The sequence below is a fragment of the Tinamus guttatus genome, unplaced genomic scaffold, assembly GCF_059628265.1.
Source record: "Tinamus guttatus ecotype Peru unplaced genomic scaffold, ASM5962826v1 Tinamus_guttatus_pri_ptg000043l, whole genome shotgun sequence".
Taxonomy (NCBI): Eukaryota; Metazoa; Chordata; class Aves; order Tinamiformes; family Tinamidae; genus Tinamus; species Tinamus guttatus.
In genome coordinates this window covers 95607-121500 of record NW_028288577.1, presented here as the reverse complement: position 1 = coordinate 121500, position 25894 = coordinate 95607, and the positions used below count along the sequence as shown (strand labels likewise).

At 54.0% G+C, this 25894-nt stretch overlaps 1 protein-coding gene across 1 annotated transcript in view; it reads left to right on the top strand.

Annotated features, from left to right (window-relative positions):
• The first annotated feature begins 739 nt into the window (after positions 1-739).
• KSR1 (kinase suppressor of ras 1) overlaps positions 740-25894 on the top strand; it is a 47582-nt gene continuing 22427 nt past the window's right edge. Inside the window, exons 1-2 of the mRNA XM_088535596.1 lie at positions 740-970; positions 22798-22938. Of these exons, the coding sequence (XP_088391722.1) occupies positions 755-970; positions 22798-22938 (357 nt within the window). The 5' untranslated portion in view covers positions 740-754. The remainder of the gene's footprint in view (positions 971-22797; positions 22939-25894) is intronic.

Genomic DNA, 25894 nt, shown 5'->3' with positions numbered 1-25894 from the left:
TCTCTCCACAGACTCTAAAAAGTGTCTTGGATAATGCTATTTCTCCGTTTATCCTAGCCTAATCCGACTACCGTAGTTATTAAGGCTCTTGTTTCCACCCCACCACGGCCCCTCGCTGCAGCCCACCTAGAATGGCGGGGAAACGACGGCGAGGAAGGCGGCAGCCCGCGCTGGGCGCCCCCTGCCACTGCAGCCTCGGCCGGGGTCGGGGCCGGGGTCTCACCTCGCTGCCTCGCGCTGCCTCCAGGGCCGGGCCGGACCGAGCCGAGCCGAGCCGAGCTGGGCCGGGCCGGGCCGCGGGGCCGCCCACCTCGCACCTGGCGGGCGCCGCGGCCGCATGGGCAGCCCAAGCTGCGAGCCCCAACATGGCCGCGGCGGCTGAGGGGAGCCCGCGGGGGCGGCACGCGCTGAGCGGCACCTGCGGCGGCGCGGAGGGGCTGAGGCGGCGCCGACGGGCGGCGCTAGCGAGGCCATGGCGGGCTCTGAGGGCCGGGGCGAGCGGCGGCGGTGGCGCCGCCATAAAGGGAGCGCTGAGGGGAGCCCAGGCTCGCGCCGAGGGGAGCGTGGCGGGCACCGGGCGAGCTCGAGGCGTCGTGCGGAGCAGCCGCTCGCGCCGCCCCGCGCATGTTAACGCGCCGCAATCGCCGTGGCGGAGGCGGAGCGAGCCGCCGCCCGCCTTCCCCCCGGCCTCCGCCTCCTGCCGCCGGCCGCCGCTGCCGCCGCCTCGCCTCGGCGGCCTCCCCGATGCCGAGGAATGGATAGAGCGGCTGCGCTGCGAGCCGCCGGCATGCTGGAGAGGAAGGAGCGGAGCGGCGCGGCGGCGCGGGGCCTGCCCGCCGTGCGCAGCACGCTGCAGCAGTGCGGGCTGCTCCAGGACCTCATCGACATCTCGCTGTCCAACCTGCGCGGGCTGCGCACGCAGTGCGCCGCGTCCAACGACCTCACGCAGCAGGAGATCCGCACCCTGGAGGTAGGAGCGCGCCCGGCCGCCGGGCCTTTCCCTCCGCGCCGGGGCCCCGTCCCGCTCCCCCTCCGCGGCCGCGCGGGGCCTGGGCCTCCCGCCGCGGCGGGGCAGGTGCGGGGAGCCCCGGGCCGGCGCCGCCGCTCGTCGCCGGGGCGCGGGGGCGGAATCTCCCCTCCTGCCCCGCTGCCCCTCGCTCCGGCGGCTGCTGCCCCGCCAGGTCGGGCGCCCCGGCTCGCGTTTGCTCCCAGGGATGCGCTCGGGAGGCCGCAGGGAGCCGCGCGGTGTTACCTGGTGCGGGGTGAGCGGCCCCGCCGCCAGCACAAGCTCCGCGGGGAGGCCGGGGTCCTTTCCCCGAGCCCGGCGGCTGGGGCTGTGGAGCTGAAGGAAGGAGGGTCATTACGGCAGAGTAACAAACAGGCGTGCTGTGAAAGCCATCACACAGCAAATGGAATTTGGGGAAATAAAGCTCTGAAACAATAGGTGGTCGCTCTTGGCAGAGCCTTTTAGAAATCCATCATTTTTTCCTTCTCCCTTCCCCTGCATTTTTAACTGAACTCTTTTTCCTCCCGCCACTTCCAAATAGCCCTCAAAAGGTAATAGAGAATGTGGCCATTCTTTATAAAACAACATTTGTGCAGGCTTTTTTGCAGCCCTAGTGATGGCTTTTTTTAATACTCGAACACTAACAATCAGCATTGTCTTGGGAAACCTTCATTAGTGCTTTGCTTGTGGCCCACTCTAAGAGGAAACCTTTGTTTTCAAGAGGTGAAGGTGTGCTGTGCTCTTGAGAGCCTTCCCAAGGCAACAAAGACCATTCAAAGTGATAGTTATCCAGCCTGTGCGTGCATTCCTCTTAAATGTTTAGCTATGTAAACAAATGGGTGCCACGTTCACTGGTGATCGTAAAATTTATCCTTTACTTAGTGGCAAATATTTCTTTCTGATTTCCCTGGGAAATCAACCAAGTACTAAACCTTTGCCAACATGTGATGCTACAGCCGTGGGGCTGGATGGACTCTCTGCCCTTCATCCTGCTGGGTCGCCTGTACCAGAATACGTGTTGTCGAGCATGGCTTGATCTTGCGCGCAACAACTGTCTGCACCAGTGTGAAGCTACAGTCACTTAGCTGTATCAGTGTAACTGGAAAAATATGTGGCAAAGCCACAAGCATATGATAAAAAATGAGATAGACACAAGGAACAAAGTGGAAGCAGGAAGCCCTACTTTGGGAAGGGAAGGGACTTGGCTTTGGAAGTTGAAGTAGCAGTTCCTGAGGCCAAATATGAGGCTGCATGTGTGTGTTTTCAAAACAGTCTGTCATAGCTGTCAAATCAGTGTTTGATTCCCTCCCCCCTTTTTTTCCTTCACCTGAAGGAATAAAAAAGAGGGGAAGCATCCATAATACACTTTCTCTGTAACTCATACATTTCCAAAAGTTTTGTGGTGCCTATTTTTTTGTCAGAAGTGTGAAGTTACAGGTGTAGGAACATGTACTTGAAGGGAGAGGCCTTGGATGTCGGCCTGGGACTTGTGTGCCCATCGCAGCTCTAACCATCACCGGGAGAACTGCGTGCAGGAGGAAGGAAGGGAATACCTGTCTGTAGGAACCGCTGGCAAACAACTTGAGTGACGATATGTTACAGGAGCTGACCCTGTCTCGTGGGTAGAGGAGCTGTTTCTTAGAAGGGCAGGGAGTTTCCCTGCAGGGCAAAGTAGACTCTGTTAGTTTGGTTATTAACAGAGCAGGTTCTCAGATACCACAAGGTCTTGTATCTTTTAATTTTTATATGCGCTGCTGAATAAGTGCTTGAGTGTTTCTCTTTTTACCTAGCACTTTAGTACACAGCTGACTTTCAGCTGTGGCCTAGCAGGTTTACTCACTTCTCAAGTAGGCTTCAAAATGAAATGGAAAATAAGGGTAATCTTAAACTATACCTAAGAGAAAAAATGTTTTGCCATGTGCTGAGCACCAGCATTCCTGCATGCATCCTTGGAAAGAGGCAGCTCTTGACAGCTTTTAATTCTGTCCCTATGCTAATCTCTTGCCTGATTTATAAATGGTTTCTGTGCAGTTTTAAGCATATTTGTGAAAGTGATACCTCTCTGGATGGGAGGCTAGTACCAGGGCAAGACTTGACACCGTTGGAGCTAATGATGTTCCTAGCAGGGAAGCAGCTTCCAGACTGGCTATGGTGGGAGCACCAGGGTCAGGCTGCAGGATGCACTGTGAGGATCTGCTGCTCTTCAAGCCAAACTATCCTCACTGCAGTTTGGCTGGAATATGCCTGTGACTGGAGACACTCTTGGCCTAGCGTGCAGATATCCCTGGCCTCTTCCTCAGCGCTGCCTTGCGGAGCACCTCTGGGGGGCATGAGATCCGCTTGGGAAGCCTCACTCCAGCGGTGCTGTGTCACGGACCTACCACTGCACAAATCACCCGCTCAAACTGGCTGAATGATACCTGCGGATTAAGTATATCGGAACTTGCACTGACAGATCCTGATGCATTTGGCAATTTGTCTAGAAAAGTCTTATCTTTGAACAAGCGATCACTGAGCAGAAACAAATGTTTTGAAAATGACAGGGAGTATCAGAGGAGAGGAAGGGGAATTGCAGTAGTGCAAACCGGCACTCTGGAAGTTGGGCACACAAAGGAAAGGCATTTGTAAGTTGTGAGCAGGAAGAGCAATGAATTTTTTTAGGCCAAACTGCAACCTGTAGCCACATGTTTTGAACCTTGCTCAGCTGAAGACTTCCTTTTCCAGCAGGACTTACGTAAGACACCTTCTCTTACTTCATCTTACTTTTTTGCATATATGCAACATACGTCTTGTTCATCTAAGGTGCCTTTTTTGTTACTTGTTCTTTTTTCCTAAGCTTGTCTACTTCTTTATACAAGATACACTTTCAAGGAGAATCTGTTTGACTTGGAGAGGCACGACTCTATTATTACCAAGTTTGTAGACTTGTTCTTTCATTTGTCATTGTGTCTCAGTTTGTGATCAGAATTTGCATATTATAATGGAATTAGCTTATCTTCTACCACAGTTTTTATATAAATGCTTGCACAATAAGTTAGTAGCAATATTTTAACTCACCTGGAGTGTCCAGGCTCAGCTCCGAGTACTTTATCATGCAGATGAACATAGGAAAAGGGCCTCTCTCCACTTTTCTGTCAAAGTTTGTACATGCTTCTTTTCTGAGCTTGGATTCTGTGATGTGCTAATTAAGAGGCAAGAAAGGAAGTATCAGAGTAAGGTCTTATGCTGCCTTTGTCCCTGTAAGACTGCATGTGTGGCCCCTGAATTACATTAAAACATAATGATTCCTGTTCATCTTCATGCAGAATCAGCTTGGAGACCATTTAGAGCAACTGAGCTCCGCTAACGACGCTCTGCAGCGCCTGGCGCGGAGGCCTTGTACGTGCACGTCCACATGCACTAGCAGGAACCCGCAGTCTCCCTCATCTCCACATGTGAATTCTGTCGTGTTGCATGTTCACATTTGATCTAATCAGTCAAGTCGTCTGACTTGAACGTCAGCTGTATCTAGCTAGGCCCGTGGCTGAGGCCGGCTTGCACAGATACCGCCCGAGCAGACCTCGCTCTGCTGCTCGAGTCCAAGCCCAGGCACTTTGCACAAGGAAATCCCCTGTTGCTGTCACGGCTGCACGGCAATGACAGATCTGCAGATATGAGTCAGCTGTGGTAGGACCCAAACATACCAGTGTGTGTAGCTCATACACAGGGACACCTAACGAAGAGAAGTCCCATGACACACCGCGTTAGGGAGGGAATAGTTATGCATAAAAGCTAACTTTCATCACAGACAAGATGATTTTTCAGATGCTTGAGACAAACCTTTTACTTTGCCGTGCAGGCTAGGATTTCCCACCCTTCTCAGCCAATAGGGGTATTTTCTCTTGCTTGTAGTGAAGTCAGCGTGGCTTCCCCTCGTCGCCGCGGGGCTGGGGAACGCGCTGGCGAGGGGAGCGCTGCCGTGGAGGACGTGTGGGTGCTGCCCCCCGGCCTCCCTCGGCGAGGTCCCTCCCTGCCTTTTCCTGGCTGTCTGCACTAATCCCACAACCTCCCGCTGCCACCAGCGTCACGCCGTAACCCTGCTCTTTGTGCTCAGGGCGGGCTCAGCCAGAACCCCGGGATGCTCCCGAGGCGGAAGCCCGAGCCCGGGACAGTCTCTGGGCCCGTAGGCACCCCGGGTGTCTGCCCCGCGCGTACGACAGGTGCGCGCGGATGGACGCAAAGGTCGCTGGGCGGGCGCACGGGAGCTCGCGGCAGCGCCAGCCTGTGCCAGGATGCTCTGAATTGCTGTCAAAGTCAAGGGGCTGTGCGAGCGCTGCAGCCCAGGAGCCGCCTGGGGTTTTTGCTGCCAAGAAGTGAGTGGTTAAAAAAAAGGGCAGGGGGAGGGGAGGGAATGAGAAGAGATACTGCTTGGAAATAGCTTGCAGCTGGCTGCAGAAGCACTCCAGTTTAGCCTAGGAGTGGGATTGCTCCCTTCAGCTCGTTGGGAAAAGCACGTGGTGGCCGAAAAGATACAGCTTTCCTGCGGAAAAGCCTAAGTCAAAAAGGGTTCGAGACACAATATTCACTTGCTTTGTCTTTCTTTGAGCCTTGCTGGGTGTTATTCAGGGTATTGTCTAGCAGTATCTAAAAATCACTCATGCTTCCTGCAAATTAAAGTGATGGATAAAAACAACTCTTCTCAATAGGGATCTCCCCTCCTAAACATGAGCTGTGAATTTTGTAGCCTGACTATTTTTGCTTGGTCAGAATTGATTCGGGGAAGGGGAGTGCAGCAGATGGTGCCTGCAGAACGTGTGGTTAGATGGCTGTGACTCAAATACAATTTCCAGGCTTTAGTGAATGAGAGGAAAAAAGAGCTTCCTGTTTTTAGCAGCAGTTTTCCTAAAAGGAGAAAATAAGGAGTTTAATGTGTCTCTTTTTCAGGTCAGGAGATTGTTGTGGGGTCAGTGCCGAGGGCTGGGGTCTGAACCCTGTTGCAGGCTCGTGGCTCCGTCCTGCTGCGGAACTCCCTGAGAGCAACCGCAGCCAGGGTGTCCTGTTAAAAACGCCAGTGGGGGACGCAACTCGATGCTCTGCATTTCAGAGGACTGCCTGCATTGCCCACAGCTTATCACCGTGCTGCCATGTGTCTGCAGGGAAGTGTTAGCCCGTCCGAAGTTGGGGAAGTGACTGTCTAGAAAACAGTCCAGCAGTAGTTCGTCTTCAGTCGGTGTAAATGGAGTTAAAAATATCCTGTGCGGAGCCGCCTGGATCCTCGCTGGAACAGCCTGGAGAACGGTGGCAGCGCAGCAGCTTTGCACCCTCTTTATGGGCCTTCAGGGTGTGACGGCAGCGCTGGGCTCAGTGCCTCCATCTCGCTCTCTGAAATTTGCCCTCAGATTTGGCTTTAAAGCTAAATATAGCTATCTTTCCTCTTGGGGAAGTATCATAAAGTGAAAGCAGGAGCAGAGGCCGGGTTCCCATCGTTCCTTCTCCGGCCGGAGCCCCGTGTGGGCTCTGTCCGCGTCCCTGGGCAGCAGGGGAGGGCGCAGTGCGCCAGGGAGCTGCCCGCTCCTTTCGCCCGGCGCCGCGCGGCGTTCCCGACGGATCGGCTCCAGCGGCCACGAGCGGGTGCTCTCCTTGGGCCCGGCTCCCCGAAGCTCTTGAGGAGCCCCCTCTGAGTTGGAGAGGGCAGGGAGCCGCTTTCCTGCCCAGTTCTGGGCCTGTTGTTTGCTTCTCAAAAGTGGGCCTGTTGATTTATCAAAGAACTTTCACTTCTGGTTAGAGCAGTCTAAATTTAGCAAGGAAATCTTGAGCTTCTCGTTGCTGCTGTGCGTGGGGGCTATTATTGAGGTTTGCAGATTCCAGGGTGAGGCTTTATTTTTAGTTATTGATGCTGAATATAATGGAAAGAAGTCAAAATTATTATTTTCCCTGGTTGAGTGCTTTAACCAGGAGTAACCACTAAAAGGCATTAGATATGCAAACATACATGGCACCACAGTTGGTCGAAGACGTGTGTCTGTGTCCTTAAGCCTCCTGGCAGCCCTCGAGGAGAGTCTCCGGCCCCCTGTCTCACCGGCCACTCTTGAAGCATAGGGAATTTTTGTGACTCTTCACCTTCCAGAGCGGTATATTCTTCTTTTTACTCTCTGGCAAGTTAGCGGGTTTAATCCCCATGTAGTGAACAGTTGCACAGCACTTCTGAAATAAACAGAAGCAGCAAGTTTTTGTAGCTTAAAGCTTCCAGGAAAAGCGAAATTGCTTAAGACTAAACTTTCCATGGAAGACTCCTGACTTTCAGATGCCTCCCCTTTAAAAATTGTTTTTCATCTGCCAAGCAAAACATTTCAATTTACGGACCTTTTTGTCTTTCTGACCAAAACCGAAACTTTCCAGAGAGTAGAACGCTTCTTAAGAAGACTTCTAACTTTAGCTTTCCCACAGTTTCTATACAGTCGCCTCCGAGTGCTCGCAGACCAGCAGCAGCATTAGGCTCTCTTAGTGCAGCTGTGGATCTAACCCAGTATGTTTTTTTCCTTATTGTAGTGAATTTTGGAAGCCGAAGTCATAGCCATGTCTTTTTTAATCCTTGTTTTAAGGAAAGAACTGTCTAAAAAGGACAAAATGAAATGATCCAGTTGGGGCAGCAGGGATTTCTATAGGCTTTCAACCTGCTCCCTTTGGAAATGCATTCCCTTCCCTCTCCTTGCTGGCAAACACAGGAGGGCCTTTAAGCCCTTTGGAAGAGGGAGGGGAGATGTTGCAGTAGGTCCAAGTGAGCACAAACACCAAAGACATTCAGCGTTTACTCAGCCTGCTCTGGGAGAAACCCCAGAGCAGATGTCAAAGGGCTTGTCTTGTATTAAGCAGCGTGTTGTGTGTGTTAAAACTGGTTTGATCATGCTTTGTGGGTGAAACTTAATGTTCACACAACAACTGGCTGGCTGCTCCAGGCCTGGTTTAACCACTGTTGTATCGGTGGCATTTTGCATTGCTGTGATGAGACAGAGTTTCTGTGGGACACCTCTCGGGGCCTCCAGAGTTCCTAGGCCATTGGCAGACAGGGTTGGTGACTTGAGTGAAATCTGTGGAAATTAAAGCTTGGAGGGAAAAAGGAGAGCTGCTGTAAGCCTAGGCTTTTAGTTAGCGCACTTAAACACTGGCTGGGTTTGCACTGCGGCCAAATTTGTAGAAAATATTTTTGTGTGTGTGAAGTATATATAATGGCATTGAACACTTCTCTGTAGCAGTAGTTGGCTATTTGCATCTAGCAGGCCTTATTAGTTATCATTTGCCAATGCAGAACTGGAGACAGAGCTGACTTAGCAAGATGAAAGTCTTTCCTAGGGGGATGCGCATGGTGAGTTTGGGATTTTTCCTAGCCCCGCGTCCTGCTGCCAAGGCCAGCTCAGCTCCGCGGATGGGCTCGTTCCTTCGTTTTTTTTTACCATGTTCAAATTGCCTCAGTTGCCAAGAATAACTAGGTTGCGGTCAGAGGCTAAGAGCTTTGAAGTTAGTGGACTCCTCACAAGGTAAGACTTCAAATTAAAGGTAGCAGGACCTGTCCATTAATTGAAGAGAGCAAGGAATGCTCGGGCAGCAGGATCCTGGGGCCTCGCAGCGCTGCTCTCGGCAGGAGCACCCGGTTGTATCGGAGCTCCAGGCTGCAGCGCCGGGCCTTGGCGGAGGGTCGGGCTGTGTCCTGGTGTCTCACCAGCATCTTCTCGGGGTCTGACGGATGGTCACGGCAGGACGGGTGGGCTGAGAGCCGCGCGCGGCCTTGCGCGGTGCAGGGCCTGCAGCTCCGTGTCCAGCCGAGCCCTGCGGGTGGGCAGCGCCGCGGAGCGCCGGGAGCGCCGAGCTGCGAGTCTCGGATTGCTGGAGTTCTTGTAAATGCTGAGCCTGGTCTTCAGCCACTCGCTGCACAGGACTGGGGCTCTGAGATTGATCTGGCTCCAAACTCTGCAGCAGAGGATATTTTCAAAGCTTGGAGTAGTCTAGTAACTCCATCCTTCTGGAAGGTCCACATGCACCTGACCCCCTTATGACTGCACGTAGCCTGGACATCGTGGCAAAACTTCGGTTTTGTTTGTTTGCTTTTTTCCTAGAAGGTTCAAGTTCTTTTTGGGTATAAATCCTCTAGACTCTCCCACTAAGGGCCTGTCCTCAAGGTGGGAATCGCTTCCCGTCTGGTCTGTGGTTATTTGGGACCGGGGTGCCCCTCTATTCATCACACCCAGCAGCTCACTTGGAGTGAATGACTTGGAAGGGAAGAAAATTTATTCTCCTACTGAGTGCTGTCTGCTTGAAGGGCTGCCTGCCAGGGCTGTCTAGGAATGGTGTGGTTGGGCACCTGCCAGGCTTTGACTTTAATATCATTTAATGTTGCTCTCATTTTCCACTTCTGTTTTGTCCGGGGCAGTGGAGGCGTGGGGAGGGTTGTTAGCAGTTCATCCTCAGAAGAATCCTGGAAAATTGGGCCACGGATATGTGTTTGTGTCTCAGGGCTGGCGTGAGCCCTGCATCAGGAAGGGATGATTTATTCCACCTTCTAACATGGGCTATTAGGGAAAGCATTTTAATTCTGGGTGTCTGCACTGCTTTCAAGTATCTAGTAGTATCTTGGAGCAGGCTCCGTACTCTCGCCAATCCCTGCTTTTAACCCAATATTGTACTGCCATCAAAAACAAACCTAAAACGAGAACAACAGAAAAGCAGCCAACCACCCCCCCCCCACACACACACACACACTTCAAATCCACTCAGATGTGAGAATGAGGGGAAAAAAATACTCCTTTAGGAGAAAGGCCTTGATGGTACCCTGGACTGCCCTTCAGCTGATGGCAAACAAACGTGTCTCTGGTCTGCTGTCCAGGAGGCGCCGCACAGCAGTGGCCCGCGGGCAGCGCGGACGTGGCTCCTGCCGTTCTCGTGTGCTCTGCCTGCTGCCCGGCGGCCCCAGGGGGTCGGTCCTTGCTCCGCGGTGCCCGGGGGCAGCTCCTGCCACCCCAAGCACAGCCGGTCCTGCCGCTGTCACTGATGCCCAAGGGCAGAAAGAGGGAGTTGCCTCTAGAACAGCCAACTTCTGTAACAATTCAGTACGGATGCAGGTACCTTTTTCTGTATTTATCTTGTGTTGTGATGAGCTACCACTTGCCATCTGCCCTTTACACACTCATCATATCATTATCTGTTCTTTCAGAGGCCAATTTAATTAGATGTTCTTTCAGTAGGTTTTAATCAAGTGTTATGGGGTTGCTCTTAAATTATTTACAGCCATATCACTTGATGGAACACTTGGTCCTCTCAAGCGTCCCATAAGGCAGGTGACGTACGTGCGGCAGCCAATGCAGCTGTCCCTATCTTAGCGCCCCACTCGTGTTCGTGGGGTTCAGCCGGTTGGCGTTAGATACACGTCAGGTTGTGTGGGCCCATCTGCGTTTACAGTAATGGTGCTGAATATGAGGATGCTGAAAACAAAGCACTTGCACAAAGCGTAGGACTAGAGCAAAAGCTGAGCTTACCTGCAGTCTCTGCTGCCTCGGTTCTTCCATAGCTGCCTTTCCAGGCTGACGCTGAGCAGTGTGTCCCTTAGCGCTCCACCCGCTCAGCAGAAGTGCCGTTTGCACGGTCTCCACACGTAGTTTGATATAATGCAAGTGCTTTTCTGCAGGGGGAAGGTAGTAAAAGACAAAGGGTAATAAATCGAGAAATGGATATTTTTAGACTGCAGAGGATTCTTTGCTTCTTGATGGAAGCCAGTGCCAGGAATTTTGTGAGCTGACTATTCCAGCTCTTTTGGAAATGAGGTCTGAGCCAAGCCTTGTGCAGGCAAATGAGATGCACGGCCAGGTGGACTTGTAAACTTATATCTCAAAAAAATAAATGTTGCTCGTAATTAGCTACATGAGTAATAGTGTTACACACGTTGCTCTGACTCATCCTATCGAGTTTCCTGGCTCATTTGAATGTCCTCTGCATGGCCCATCACATAAGCAGATTAACCTGTGCCAAGCTGCATCCCGCGGCCGCAGCGCTCCAGCGTGTCGCTGTCCGTAGGGATCGGGCCTGATTCGGAGCACAGGCAGATTCCTTTGCCCTTCAGTAGGCTTTAAGATAAACATTCATATGAGAAACAAAAATGTTTTTATTATAAGTTTCTGATCCAGTCCTGGCCATGGAAGGTGATTAGTGTTGCGTTTACCAAATGTAACATTGGTCCAAATCCACAACCCTTCCTCCTCCTAGCTCGAGGGACTCTTTCTCCCTGGTGGCTATCAAAGAAAGGAAGACTTGTTGGTGCCCAGCTCACTGTGATGCAGGAAGCACCATGTTGTCCTCTGGGGCATGTCTTATGTGTTACGGGAGGGGGAAAAAGATCCTGTATTCTATCTCAAGGAAAGTTTATTTTGAATCAGATGCCAAAGCTTTGAGAGTAGCTGCCTTCATTTTGAAGCAAAAAGCTCACCTAAGTGCGTTGCCATACACTATGAAGGCCATCTCTACTGTAACTTCACTTCTCCCTAGGTATGGTGGTAGAACAAACGCTGGCCTGACTTGCATCCTGCCCGTCTCATCTATGCCGGTCGATGCAGAAGTTATTCAGACTTGCAGTTGTGCAACTGATGCAAGATTTGATGAAGTTCTCTTGCACAATCACGTCTAAAACTGGGTTTAAAGGGGAACATACTGATTGTCAGTCCTATCTACAGCAATTCTGCCTTTGCTGGTTCCCAGCCTATAAAGGCTTTTACCCAGTTAAGTGCACTAAGTTGCAGCTTCCTGATTGCCCGTGCCCAGAGAACTGCCCAGGTTTACTGGAGCATCTGACCAGGGCTTTAACTGACTCTGCCTGCATTACGCACAGGAGCAATACTAAGGCATTAGTATAGTTGGGAGTCAAGAATTATGTGCAGCAGTGACTTTACCATTGCTCCAGCCTTGCTGTTGGTAAGTGCAGATGTTTTGACTTTCTGGGCTTAGGAGATGGTGCTCAGGGAGCTCCTGGAAAGCTCCCAAGACCCACAGACAGTTTAACGCGTCATTGTGTCTCCTTGGAGAGAGCTGGTTGTCATGAGCCTTTTGTGAAGAGAAATACTAATTTATAATCGTATTGTGTAGCTGCACGGGATGTCAGCATGTTGTGAAAGGCTCCTTGGAATGAGCCGTTGGGGTGAGAAGATGGACACTCTGCGATCCCCCCTGCAGGAAGGGGAAGGTTGTCTACACTCAGCTGCCCTTTTCTCCTGCCTCCTTCCCCAGAAGGCCGCAGCCAAGACGGAGGCTTTTTATGTTCCCAAGTGAAAGCCGGGCCCTGCACAGACTCACTGGCTGCTTTCGGTTCCTTCTCACGAGAGCGTTTTTACCAGCCGCAGCTGCTCATCTGAGCAAGCAGCTAGTGCAGACACGTGTTGGAGAAACTGCTTGCAGTCCTGGTGCTGTTTAGTATGTGGCAGACGGGGCAAAGGTGAAGGTTGGGGCAAGATGGAGCATTTTTAGTGCACGGTGGTTGGTGCGCAGGGGTGGCCGTGCTGGTGCCGTGGTCGCAGGCGAGCAGAGCTCTGGCACTGCGCACCTGGCTCGGAAGCCAGCACCTGTTGGCTTCTAGTTTGTTTTATGGCCTGGGCCTTTCTCTGAGTTGCTGTGCCCAGCTCGCAGTTTTCTGCGTTTCTGCAGGTTGTCGTCTGTCCTTGCACCGTGTAAACCCAAAGGCCTTTTCTCCCGCTGTGAGCGCGCTGGTTTCGTGTGCACCGGCCTGCTCTGAAGCCTTTCGCAGCTGCCGGGAGGGAATGTGCTCTGCGGCCGCGGGCGGGTTGCCCCGTGTCCCTCGGTTGTCTCCTGCCCTCCCCTAGACTGGGCAGCACTATCTGTGCAAGGTGATCCGAGCTCCGAGTTCGCGGGCCGTCGTGACGGAGTCGCTGTGCTCAGAGGCACGCGTTTCCAGCCAAGACCTGGTACCGTTTGAAACCATGAGCAAACCTGAGAGCAGTTCTACATAGCTTCATACACAAGTGTTTCAGCTAAACAGGCAAAGCTAAACACAGTCCGTGACTCTGGGAGGCTGGTTCGATAGTCACCCTGCCTGTGGGGAAGGGAGACTGGGCTCTGGAATAACGGTGAGAGTTTGTCTGCAGTCAGTGCAGCTGTGCCCAGTCCAGTCTAGCTTTGCCCCGCTGCGTGTTTGGGCTCCTGGGTTTGGGCCTTGCTGCAGAACTCGCTGCCGGGCAGTCAGACGTCAGCGGCTGGGGCGGCCTCTGGGAGCTGCCGTCACGGCCACCTCCAGCCCCGCCGCTGAGCTCTGCTGCAGGGTTTATTGTTAATATCATCTAGGACACATTAGACATCTTCCACAGACAGGATCCCCTGAGGCGCTGGCTTTGAAGGCGGGCAGGTTCAGGTGTTGTTGGCGTTGACTCTTAGGCTGCAGATTAAGAGGCAGGTGAATTCCTACTGCAAACAGTGAGCGGCTGCCATGGGGTCGCTGCTCTCCCTCCTGCAGCCCTGACAGCGGTGGTTCGAGGGCCAGCGTAGCTAGTGGCAGTACCGACGTGGTGACAGTGACCAGCTGCTGGCATTGACACCTCGCTCGGCGCTCCTCTCCTGCGCAGGAGTGCAGCAGTCTGAGCTCCGCGACGGAGCAGACGCTTTGCGGCGCTCCGAGGTGCACCCGGAGATGCCCGTCCTGCCGCCGCGCTGGCCCCGAGCGCGCGTCCCCCCGGCGAGCAGGGAGGCGGCAGCTCCTGCCATTGCGTCGCAGCAGGCGGGGACGCGACAGGCCGTTTGCCAGGGCCGCTCCGGGGAAGCGGAGCCGCGGGAGCCGCCTGCTCCCGGCCGGCAGCAGCCCTGGAGACCAGAGGGGAGCAGAGGCTGCGGCTCCCTCCAGTGCTCTGCTGTTTATGCTTTGTTTAGCAAAAACCAGGCAGTAGTAGCCATTAATTCATGTTCTTTGCAGTTAATTAAGTTCCTCCTGCAAGGCACCACTGATGTCATTATGTTCCTAAGCCAAGATTAGCAGCTTTGTTTTTGGTCTTTCCTTGCTTTAGGGGGACACCAGTTTGGATATTGTGCTTCTGCCCTATTTAGGGAACAGGGGTCACATCCTGCTCCGTCTCTGCAGGAATAAGGACTCCTGCTCTTCCTGTTATCTCACTCTTTCTGTTCAATACCCTGCAGAGCAGCAGCAGGGTAGGAAGGAAGCCACAAAACTCATTCAACACAAAGTCACAGAAACCCAGCAACTCAACAGCAATCCTAGCGTAAAGTGGTAGAGCTTGAATGCAATTCAGCGCCACAGCTTTGAGACAAAATCAGGAAAGCACCACACAATACCTTTTGCAATGCCATTCTTTCCCTTCACAGCGAATCCCTCTCATCTCGCGTTAGGCCTGGACTTACCCACCAGCCCTTCGTTCTCACTGTCCCCTCCAGACGGATGGTCCCGGGGTTTTAGAGAGGCCTTTGGCCTCTTTGCCACCACGGGGAAATCCCTCCCTCCGTGCTGGGTGACTGTCTTCTCCCTTGTTCCTAGCTGCATAGGCATCAATGTCTCAAATGCCATAAACACACAGGTTCCTAAATTCCCCCAATCTTTAGCGTTTTGCAAACAGTGGGCTTCAGTGACCAGCGCTGCTGCCCGGCAGCCCAGGAAAACGGGGGTGTTTTGGAGCAGTGTTTGCTGAGCCGAGGCCTCAACGGGCCCCCGAGGTCCCCTGTTTTGCGTGCGGGGGTAACGGCGAGCTGAGCTGCTTGTGGTGGTGTCCGGAGCCCTCTCCAGAGCAGCGCTGGGGCGGCCGCGTCTCAGCCGCGCTGCCAGGGAGGACTTCACATTCCTGCTTTGGCCTCGGCGTATTGTGCCGAGCGGCCAGGAAGCTCGCTCCAAAACTGATGAGCTCGCTCAATCCATGGTCCCACCGCCTGGCGGGACGTAGCAGGGTTTTTCTTTTTTCTTTTTTCTTTTTTTTTTTCTCTGAAAATCTCAAATAGGGAGACTTGCTTGGAGCTCCAAAGCATTTTGTAGAGACTAGGTTTTAGCATGTTTTGGGGTTTTTTTTTTGACAATCCCAAACTATCATAACAGCTTTGAAATAAAGCTGTTCTGCTCTTTTAAAAGATGCTTCAGAGAATGTGGCAAGTTGCGTCGTTTCAGTTAAGCAATTTCCTAGTTTACTTTTTTTTTTAAGGTACTTTTCTCCACCCTCTCCCTTTCACTGCAGGAAGCAAAAATCCCTCCCGCAGCACAGAGCCCCCCAGCTCCCCCCGTCCCTGCACTCCCCGTGGAGACGCCTGCTCCTCGGGCGCCCTGGGAGGTGGGTGCCGGTGCGTGCTGCCGTGTTTGGGTTCACTGTCCAGTGTGAGCGTTTCCTGACTGCAGACATCCTCCCTCGAGTTGCCCTCATCGCGAGCACCGGCAGCCGTAGCGCTCCGGCGTGCAGCTTACCTGAGAAGCCTTGTACGGTCTGTTCTCTGGTGTGGATAGATCTGCTTTTGCTTCCTGCAACAGACGTTGAAGGCACCCGGGCCGTGGGGTCCTTGGGAATCCTGCCCTGCGGACGCCGTCCTGTGAGGGAAGGCCCTTGTTCCAGGTGCCCTTGTTGAAGCAGCAGGGCCGCGGGGCTCGGCACATGGCCCCGCTCCAAGCGCCCGGCTCGTCCCCGCTGCAGCGGGAGCTGCCGTGTGGAGCGCGGGGCTGGGTGCGCGCCCTGAGGAACGGGGGTTCAGCAGGTGCCTCTAAGGAGCGTCGGCACAGAGGAAGGGCCGGCAGGGCCTCCAAGTAGCGACGAATGCGGCACTTTCCTATTTTGGGGCGGCTACGCTCTGTCCTCTGCCCTTCTCTTGGCAATTAAGAGACCTGCTGGGCGCTCCCTGTCCCTCATGCGCACGTGTCCTCCCGTCCCGTCTCTGTTCTTCCAGGTGTTTTGCTCAGTCTGGCCTGAACAGCCCCTCTTACACGTTTCTCTTGTCTCTGACAATGACTGTGGGAAAGGGATGTGCAAAACCAGAGAAGTTACCGTGTCCCAACTCCCGCAGCCTCACCGCGAGGCGCGTGGTGTGCGCTCAACATCAGCGTCTGTGCACATCTTGGGAGGGAAAGCTCCAAGTATTCCAGCTTTCAAACTACTTCCTGAGCAAGCAGCAGTTAGCACCTTACATTGTAGGAGTGAGGGGTCCAGGTTTTCAAAAAAGTATTTTCAGTAATGCCAAATTTAGTGAGGTTTCTTTGGAAAAGCTCAAGATGAAATACAGTACTGTAAATCAAAAACCACGAGTGATCTCTGCAGAAATGTGAAGTGTGTGTTGGCTGCACTGAAAAATCTCAAGGCTTAAGGAATGAATTTGTATCCAGTGCTGAGGATCATCAGTTTGCAGGCAGAGAAATGCAACACAGGATCCCTTTGTCTTTCCTCCCCCTTCCTTAGGAGGGGGCATTTCCATTACAGAACAGCTTGCACACTCTAACAATGGCTTTTTATTTTCCCCTAAGCAGGCATATTTTCTTCTCTTTTCTGATTGCTCTCACTCAGCAGTGTCCTTGCTCTGATGCAGTCATCTAAACAAGAGATCAAGCAGGAATCCTGAACCCTAGAGGCTGCTGAACTTACTCATCAGTGGATAATCAGAATTACTGCATGATGAAAGTAGTAACTAAGCATACATATTGTGCAGGAGGAGACGGAGAGGAGGATGAGTGGGAAGAATGGTTCCTAAGGAGAATGTGGAGCATGAAGGATGTAAAAGCTGCAAATGCATTTTTGAAAATCTTAATTGAATTGATTCTGGGGACACTGTTGCACCTGTCTAAAAGTCCCCAAGACAACATAATGTGTTTCCTTTTCAGGAGGCAAAAGAAATTGGTATTCAGAGACACTGCATTTATTACACAAAATATGTCCAAGAATCGGGCTGGCAGTTGGGTAGGCTGCTCTCAATCCCCGCCTTGAATCCAGGAAAGCAAATTGTTGAATCTGGGTTCTAAGTGAGCAACATATCTGTGAGATTTTCAGAAATAATGTCCAGGAATCCAGAGGTTTTTTGTTCTGAACTTGGTCAAGAGGCTTTCCAAGTGACATTACCTTGAGTCCAAGTACCCAAGCAAGGTTCCATAGGTAAGATTTCCCAAAGCTACAGAGACAGAAGTGGCTTCAGCTCTAGGATTTGGAGCCTGCGCCTACATGGACTTAAAACCCCAAGGTGAAAACCTCTTTGCTCCTCCCGTAAGCGCAGCCCAGCGGAGGGGATGGTGTTGGAGCAAGGAGCTTTGCTGGGTTTCCTTGGCTTGCTCTGCGCGAGTCCGTGGGCTGTAGGGAGGAGGATGATCTGTCCCCGCCAGTGCAAGATGCAGCAGTTGTGACTTATTTTCCTAAAGCGACAAATGTAGAAATGTGTAAGGCCAAAGTGACAAGGATGGGAAGGCAAGGGGAAGAGAAATGTGCTGCAACCCTTGTGACCGAGCCCTAAGCCCAGCGTCCTGGGCAGTAACTTGCTGTGCGGAAGGAGCTCGGTTCCTTCAAAGCCTTCTTGGGCGCGAGGAAGTTCCAGGACAGACAGGCCTGGTTCAGTCCCAGGGCGCCCCCGTCCCCGCGGAGCTCCCGTAACCGCCCCGCTGCCGTTGTGCGCTGGCAGGTTATGAAGGAAGGGGGAGGACTTTCAGTTTTAGTGTGCTGGTGTGAAACCTCCGCCGCGTGAGCGCAGGATGGTGCCGCGCGCGGCGGGGCTGCGTGTGCTCAGGGTCACGCTCTGCAGCCAGGGACGCAGCCTCCCGCCCAGCCCCTTGCTGTGCGGGCCTCGGCAGGGCGTTTTCAGCCCAGGTTCTGGGGTTGTGGAGGGGAAAGGAGAGAGAGGGAGAAGGGGCGATGCGTGGCCCGCACACTGCGTGCACCGCCTGCCCGGCAGGAACACCACGGCGCTGCGCGCGTCGGCCTCTGGCGCGACTGCAGCTTCAAGGGAAAATCCAGACAGCTCTTCTCACATGTCTCCTTCTCTGTCCCGTGTTACTGTTTTTTTTCTTAAAGCTTTTTGTTGTTTTACTGAGTGGTCCCTCGCTGCTGCCTTGCGCCGGCTCCTGTTTCACAGGCCATGTTTGGCAACGCGTTGAGAAACTGCTTCCTTTCCCGAGCAGCAGCGAAGGCCGACGAGGCAGCAGCAGGCCCCGTGGTGCGGCGAGGCGGCGGCAGGCCCCGCAAATCATGTGTAATGCTGCTTTCTCTTACTCTCTTATTTATAACCAGGCGTTGCTGCACAGGGTTTTGCGAGGATGTCACCATTCGTAAGTTATTTTTGGTGCTGAGGAGAGCAGCGCAGTTTGGCAGGGGGCTGTGCCTGTGGTTTTGCGTAGTCAGAGCCTCCAGCGGTGCCTCCGTGCGCCGGGGTGACCCGTGCGGAGGTGGCGGTGGGGCGGGCGCGGGGCCACGGGCCGTGCGGCAGCGGGGGCAGAGCCGCGACGCGGGGCGCGTGCGCCGGGCAGGGCGCCCTGCCTGCCAGCTCCCTCCCCGGGCAGCACCGCCGACACACGGTGCTTTAGTGGGTTCAGATCTGTTGTTTTTGAGGGAATAACGATGTGGGTGAGAGGTTTAGCAAGCTCATTTTGTAGGATTTGGGCTGCACCTTGAAGCAGTGCCGGTAGTTGTGCTTGGGCCTTGCTGGCTTGTGGAGGGGCAGTTCATTTAGACTCCCACAACAAACTAATCCTCTGAATGTGGCAGGGAACTTTGTCCCTGCCTTTTTCTTTGCGTTTCTTCTGGCCTTAGATCTGCTCCTAGGCTCAGCCGCTCTCTGATCAAGCCGTGTGCGTCTGCCTTGATTGGATTCCGCTATTACCAGAAACCAAGCAGCATTTCTGCCGCTGTGGTGTTTCCGGGCTGGTGTTCATCTGCTGCTCCAGTACCCGGGAGCCTCCTCAGCGGGGCTGTCATCACCTTTCCCAAACCCTGGGATGGACGGGCAGCTCCTGCAGCCATGGCAGCACGGGAGGCCGGGCTGCTCGGGCGGGCGGTGGCGGCGGTCGCTGCGGTGCCACAACACAGGGACGCGGCGCCTGCGCCGGTGAAGCCGGGGGCACCTGCGGGCCAGTGGCCGAGGCGCCCAGAGCGCCGGCTCGCCGGCCGCCTCCCTCGCAGCCCTTCTCACCGCCGCGTCCGGTGGCGGTGAGCGGCGCGTCCTCGCGCGCCCTCGCGCCGCTCCGGGCTTCGGCAGGTCTCTAGCAGTTTCTCACGTGCTTTCTGTGCATGACTTGAGATAGTAAATTTGGCAAGCCAGATCATGAACTTCTTGTGTTTTCTTCTTTCTGTCCGTGGCCGCAAGGCGGGCGCCCTGCCCCGGGCCCTGTTCCGCGGGAGGCTCGCGGGGCAGTTCCTTCCTCCTGAATTCCCCTCTGAAGGAAGATGCATGATCTGCATTTCTCTTAGCCACATGTAAGAGCAGGGTGCTACCTTGATCTTGGGCTTTGAAAGCTTCAGGGAGCAGCTCGCTGAGCTGCCAGGCACGGCCTGGCCGCGGGCTTGGGAGCAGTGCTGCGAGCTCCTGTGCGTGATCTCCTCAAGTGCTCTCGGGCTCCGTGAGATTTCGTCTCCAGGGGACCGAGGACGGGCAGCTCTGCTGGTTATTTTGTATTAAAAACAAACAAACAAACAAACAAAGTACAGGTTTGGCTGTTTTTTCTAAACATTCTGGGCCCATGTGCTGTGAGGGGACATTCCTGTGACAACGTGAAAACGCCGTAAGCGGGAGGCAGGCGTGCGCGGGGCCTTGCACCGCCTGAAGCCCCAGCCTCGAGGAAGCAGCTCCCGGCCCTCCGCTGCCCAGCGCCGCGGGAGGCGGCTCCGCATCCCCTCCCTGCCCTCGTCCTTCCCCATCCCCCTGGATTCCCGGCAGTGGGCCCGGCGCTGCCGCCGCGTTGGCTCTTTGGGATGTGCCGTTCGGCAGGCACTGAAAAGGTTACTCCTGGCTTTATCTCTCTGCCTAGTTTGTGGTTGGAGACCTGTATGTTGTTTGTGGGTTTCTTATGTGCGTCACTGAACCCAGAAGTTTTATTATCTTCTCAGAATAGGGTTTTGCAACAGCTCAGCTATTAAAGCCAAACCATGCAGTTTAGTGAAAAGTCTGGGCAGGAAGTAACAAAATGAGATTCATCCTAGGGGAGAATGTGGTCTATCTGGGGTGGGAAGAGAATGCAGATGGACTGTTTATAGGAATAGAGGAAAACAGCTTTGGGCATGAAGAGTAAATGCATGGAGCTGGCATGGGAAAAGCAGACCTGGCCTTCTAAGATACTCAGGTCCATGCTGCCTGGCTGCTTGTCCAGTGAAGAGGAAAAGCCTGCCGTTGCGATCCATGTTGCTGTGCGTGCTTCGCGCTGTGCCCTTTAGGCGTTTGTGCCAGGGATGAGCCTCAAGTGCAGTATTTGGAGCCCTGTCATGTTAAGCAGTACAAAATTAGGTGAAACAGCACTGGCTCCGGGGAGCTTGTGCAGGGCGAAGGGGTGAGACACGCGCGGCCTGGGAGGGGACAGGGACCGCGCAGGGTGCGGAGGCGGCGCCGTCACCCGCCGTCGAGCGGGATGCTCCGGGCACGGGAGCCCGGGTGAGCGCGCGGCACCGAGTGCGCAGGGCAGCCACCTCTGTGGGCACCTCGTTCTGGTGGACAGCTTCTTTTTACTGTGATTGCTGCTTGTAAAGAGAGGGTAAGTCCATTCCACCTTCCCCACCGGGTTGAGATTCCCAACCCTTTTCTTGCTGCTGTTGCTGCGGGCGGCTCCCTGCTTTGCATGGGATCGTGTCCTGCTTTCAAGGATTTGCATATTCCTCGTGCAGCTCATAACTGACGTGTTAGGAAGTTACGGGTAGAAGGTTCCTCTGGTTTCAGCTGGGTGGTCAGACTGCAAATGCAAAGCAGTGGCTGAGTCTTCCAGGATGCCGCAGTCCTTCAGAGCAGCGGCCTCTCCCGGGAACGACGCGGCTGCGTGTCCCTGTGCCCTGCAGAAGGGTCTGCGCTAGCTCCCGTGCTGGCGTTAACGCGTCTCAGGCTGCGCCGCGCTGCTCGCCGAACCCGGCGCGTGGGCAGGACGAACGTTGCGAGCAGCCAGGCTGCCCCCGGAGCAAAGCCCTGCACCAGCACCGCGGGGAAGCTCTGGCTGCCGCGCTGCGGCGGGATTCACGCCGAGCGTCACCGCAGCTGGAAGCCCTGGCTCAGCAGCCCTTCCCAGGGAACAGTTTGGCCGTGTCAGAACGGGCAGGGTGCAGCACAGCTTCCCGGGCAAGCCCAGGTCCTCCCGTTCGTGCCAGCCCGTGGTAGCTGTGTCCCTGGGCACGTCGTGTTCTCGCCCACGCAGAGCCTTGCCGTGTTCACAGGGCTGCGAGCGCGTGGATCAGCCGCTTGGTTACGCGTTCGTGGAATGGTCACAGGGCACAAGTGGAGAAGGAGGAAGAATTTCCCCCTGTTGGCAAAAGGCAGGTGAACAGGGAGGGTGAGCGGGGTTTGGTTCTTGGGTTTTTAAGTTCTTTCCAGAGGTGGTTCATCCCACTGCCTGGGTTCCAGGGGTGTGCAGAGCCCTCCTGCTTTGTTGCTGGTGGGTGTTTGCACCTTTCCTTACCTGTGCATCACACCTGATCAGCTGCCCGCGTGCCGCCGCTCGCAGCTCCTCCAGGACAGTCACTGGCCCTTGGCAGGAGGCAGTGACCTGCAACGCGGCGTGCAGCCCGGCAGCGCTATGCTCCGTGTGGAGGTCGTTCCCTTGAGATCAAATGCAATATCCATTTCCCTTCTAAGATCTGATGCATCCCTTACCTGGAAAAGGAGGGGAGGATCTAATTTGCTTTCATGCATTTAACTTTGGGATTGTGTGTCCAAGTCAGGATACCGTCATTCAGCTGCCTTGACCAAACATATTTGAGCAGAGACTTGGGAGGAGAGATACAAGAATTCATGTTTGTTTTTTCCTTCTTCCTTTTGCAGTCTGATCTGGTCCCACATGCTGAAATTCCTAGTTGACTAAGGGCATGTTTTGGTTTATAAAGCAGGGATTAGCTAACTTGCTTTGAGGCATTGTTTTGTTAAGAAGTTTTTGAAGCTTAAGTTTGCCCAGTGGGAACCTGTGATGGAGTGAGAAAGCTTTGGAGGGCTCTTTCCTTTTTGATAAGCAAACACAGGCATAAATCATATTCCTTTTGTGGTTGTGTGTCTCTGTGCCTGAAGTGATGATTTCTGTGTAGAGCTTTTGGCATGTGATGGTCAGGTGATAACAGCTTTAGTTTTTGTTCTTTTAAAATCATTGTTTTTATCGTTGGCTTTGTGATAGAAATGCAGATCAGATAAAGTGTCTGAGTCCTTGAGCTCTTGGCTATTCCAGCCTTACTGAACTTGGAGTCTGAATGGAGACCAGATGCAGAAGGGCCTAGCAAACATATGGGAGAACGGATGGGAGGACAGGAAGGCTGCGGGCCGGGCCGCGGTGCCCAGAGGGGCTGCATGAGCACGTGCGTCGCTTTTAAAGCAAATGGCTCGGGGCTTTCCAGCGGCCTGGCTGTCCGTCCGTATTCTGGTGGCAAACCCAGCCACTGCAGAGGAGTTCTGTGGACAGGAGTGTGAAGAAGGGGCCTGCGGGGATCGACCCTGCGGGTCCTGCCTCCTGCCGAAACGAGGCAGAATGGAGATGCTCTGTTGAGGGAGCCGCTCTGCGCTATGAGCGTCCTCGAGGGCTGGCAGTGCTGCACAGCACTGTTATGCACCAGCCTGCAACCCCTTCTCTCCTATCCACGGTACAGAGGAAGATGGTCTCTCCCAGAGGATTTTACTGTTCACTTTCTGGATCCCAACAGGTGAAGCTGATCGACTACATCCACAGACAGCGGCAGTGTAAGCTGAGCGTGCCCCTCAACGACAGGACAGCAGAGCTCAACAGCTACCCGCGATTCAACGACTGGTTAGACATCGTCAACGTGAGGAAAGAGGTTGTGCAGGTAAGGGGGGACAGCCCTCGCCCCGGAGCCCCCTGCACGGAGCCTGCTCGCGGGCAAGGCGGGAGCCTTTGGCGCAGGGGATGCTGCCCCTCTCCCGGAGCAGCGATCGCAGGCAGTAGAGGCAGTCGATGAGAGCCTGGAGCGGAGCTGCCCACCTGTGCTCAGTGCGAGTCGGGGGCAGGCTTTACCCAGAGCCTCTCTCCTGCCCGCCAGGTCCAAGACGGTCACCCACAGAGCGTTTTAGAAAATAACCACACAGTCCCATGCAACCCTCTCTGTGTTGTACTAGCCAAAACAGGGAACTGCAGTTAGAATTTTGTTTACTGACAAACATAACAAATGGACAAAAATGCTAAAAGTTGTTAAAGCTTAAGAGTTTTCTCACTTCTGAAAGCTGCATGTCATAACTCTATATCAGCGAAGATCCAAAGAGAGCCAGTAGCTCTAACCGCTCTAAACTTAAATTGACCCAAGTGGTCAGAGTTTGCAAGTTTGGCTCAAACTCACACAGCTCACACAGCACTCGGACTATAAAAATAAAGGGATTGTGCCCAGTGTCCGCAGTAGTGCAGAGGTGGGAAGCTGCGGTCTGAATCTGGAGCATGTGGGAGTCTTGCTCAGAAACAAATGTTTCTCCATTACATCCCCCCTGCACGGTGAGTTAGGGCTCTGCTCAGACTGCTATCAAAGGCCATTGCATCAGTGTAAAAGAATGGAATGACTAACTCTGCTCGGGTGCTCTGTGTAGTGGCAGACATCAGATGTTTGTGCTTGCTGACCGCGGCTCTTTCTGCTCTTTACAAATTCTTCTGGTATAATTCTTAACATGCAAATCATTCCTGACCACTACAAGTCTCTACTGCACAAAATAATCCAATACTTCCACTGGAATCAGAAGTAACCAAATAAACCAAATCCTCCATTTCCTCTCTCTGACACTTTTAAAAGAAGAGCCTGAAATCATGTCCCCGTTTAGGTGGTTACTAAACTCCAGGACTGCGGGGCACTGACATCAGACTGTTCCCTGGGGTCTGGGCTGTGCGTGACTGAGTGCTGCCCAGGTCAGTGAAACATTGATGGCAGCATGAGGAGAGCTCAGTGCACTGAGGGCTGACAAAGCACAAGGGGCTTTTTGCATTCTGCCCAATCTGGCTCTGCAGACCAGGTCCCTGGGTTCTCTCTGATCTTTGCACAAGCAAAGATTTTCCTAGGCTTCAACAGGAATCTGCCTGTGAAAAGACTGAATGAAAAATTGAGCATGGGAGTTACTGCAGATTGCTAATGTTAACTAAGCAGATTCTGGTGAAATAGGATAAGTTCAAGATGGAGTTTTCCTTTTATTTACTAATATTGATGTTGAATGTGATGCCTTTAAATGGAGGTTGCCCTGCAGCCCCCTACCCAGGGCTTGGGCAGTGGAGTTGGAAGTGCAGGAATGACAAGGAGGCAGGAGAATAGCAGCCTGGTGCTGTGGCCGGAGTGCCGGGGCTCCAGCTATTGTTGGTTTCTAGGGTTACTGGAATTGCCTGAGCCTGCAGGAATGCCTTTGAGCTCTGTGAAATCCTCTGGTGCCTGCACAACTGCAGGGAGAAGGAGGGGGAAGGACGAAGGCCGGCTCCGACCACATCCTGCTAATTCAGGGAGCAAGCGCTGTCCGGCCCATCCTGCCATTTGTGCGGTCACTGACAGCAGCAGTTTAATAGGTTAACTATTATAAAATACAGAATGGTTGCTCTTGGCTTTAACAGCGCTGGCTGTGACATGGCTGGGGAGAGTGCTGGTTAGGGAGCCCCTGAAGAGCCGGCTCAGCAGGTGACAACGGGGACACGGGGGTGCCACGCCTGGCCCTGCTGCGGGCACACAGGGCAACCTGGGGGAATAACTGCGTCCATAGAACTGGAAGAATCACACCGGGTTTCCTTCCAAACACTGTTAGAGGGTGCTGCAGAGAGAGGGTGACCTCACAAGTGGTGTAACAGCATTTTGATGTTAGGTACCTACCCCTCTTGTCTGAGAGACTTTTAGGCTCTGAAGCTAGTCAGAGAAGTTGTCAAATAGGTGAGAACTGTCCCCTACCTGGTCCTCAAAGGCGTCCAGCTGCAGCAGAGCCCGGCCAGCGCGGGGGCTCGAGGCGAGCGCAGGTGAAACGTCCCGAGCCACCTGCGGGGGACACTGCACCTGCCAGGGACAAGGTCAGGTGAAAGGCCCGAACTCGTGTCTGGTTCTTTTCATAAATGATCCCGATGCCCTTTGCATTTCCATAGTTGCTGGAAGGAGCGTTTCAGGGTTGTGCCAGTCTGTGACATAACACCTTTGCAAACAGTGTAATTGCAGGGAGCTCTTTAGTCCAGCAATTAGAGAAACAAAGCGCCTTTTCTGCCCTCCCTCCTCCAGCTCCCTCCCTCTCCCCCAGCCCGCTCCCGAATAAAGCTCCATGCCGGGAAGCGCAGAGGCGCCCAGCTCTCCTGTCAGAAATAGAGCAGCAGCTCTAATTTAGACTATCTGCTGACTCCCCGGGTCCAGAGCGAAGCCTATTTTTCACTCGGCAGCATGCAGCAGACGTTGTGAAGCTGGAACGCTCTCGCTGTTATCATTGCTATCCTGTTGCGCTCTTTTCTCTCTGTGAAAAATCTGTATATCAAGCAAGCATAATGGTTGCTTGTGAAGTCCTCTAGTTCTGGAAGAGATTCCAGTGACACCAATGCAGTGTTTGTGGCGCTGGGCGACGGCAAAGCCGGCCACGAGGGCGGAGAGCAGCGGGGCCGCGGCGAGAGGGCCCTGCGGCGCTGGGCCCGCCGGCCTGCAGGTGGGTGCTGGGGACGAGGGGACCTGCCTGTGGATGGGTGCTGGGGACCAGGGGACCTGCCTGCAGGTGGGTGCTGGGGACGAGGGGACCTGCCTGCAGGTGGGTGCTGGGGACCAGGGGACCTGCCTGTGGATGGGTGCTGGGGACGAG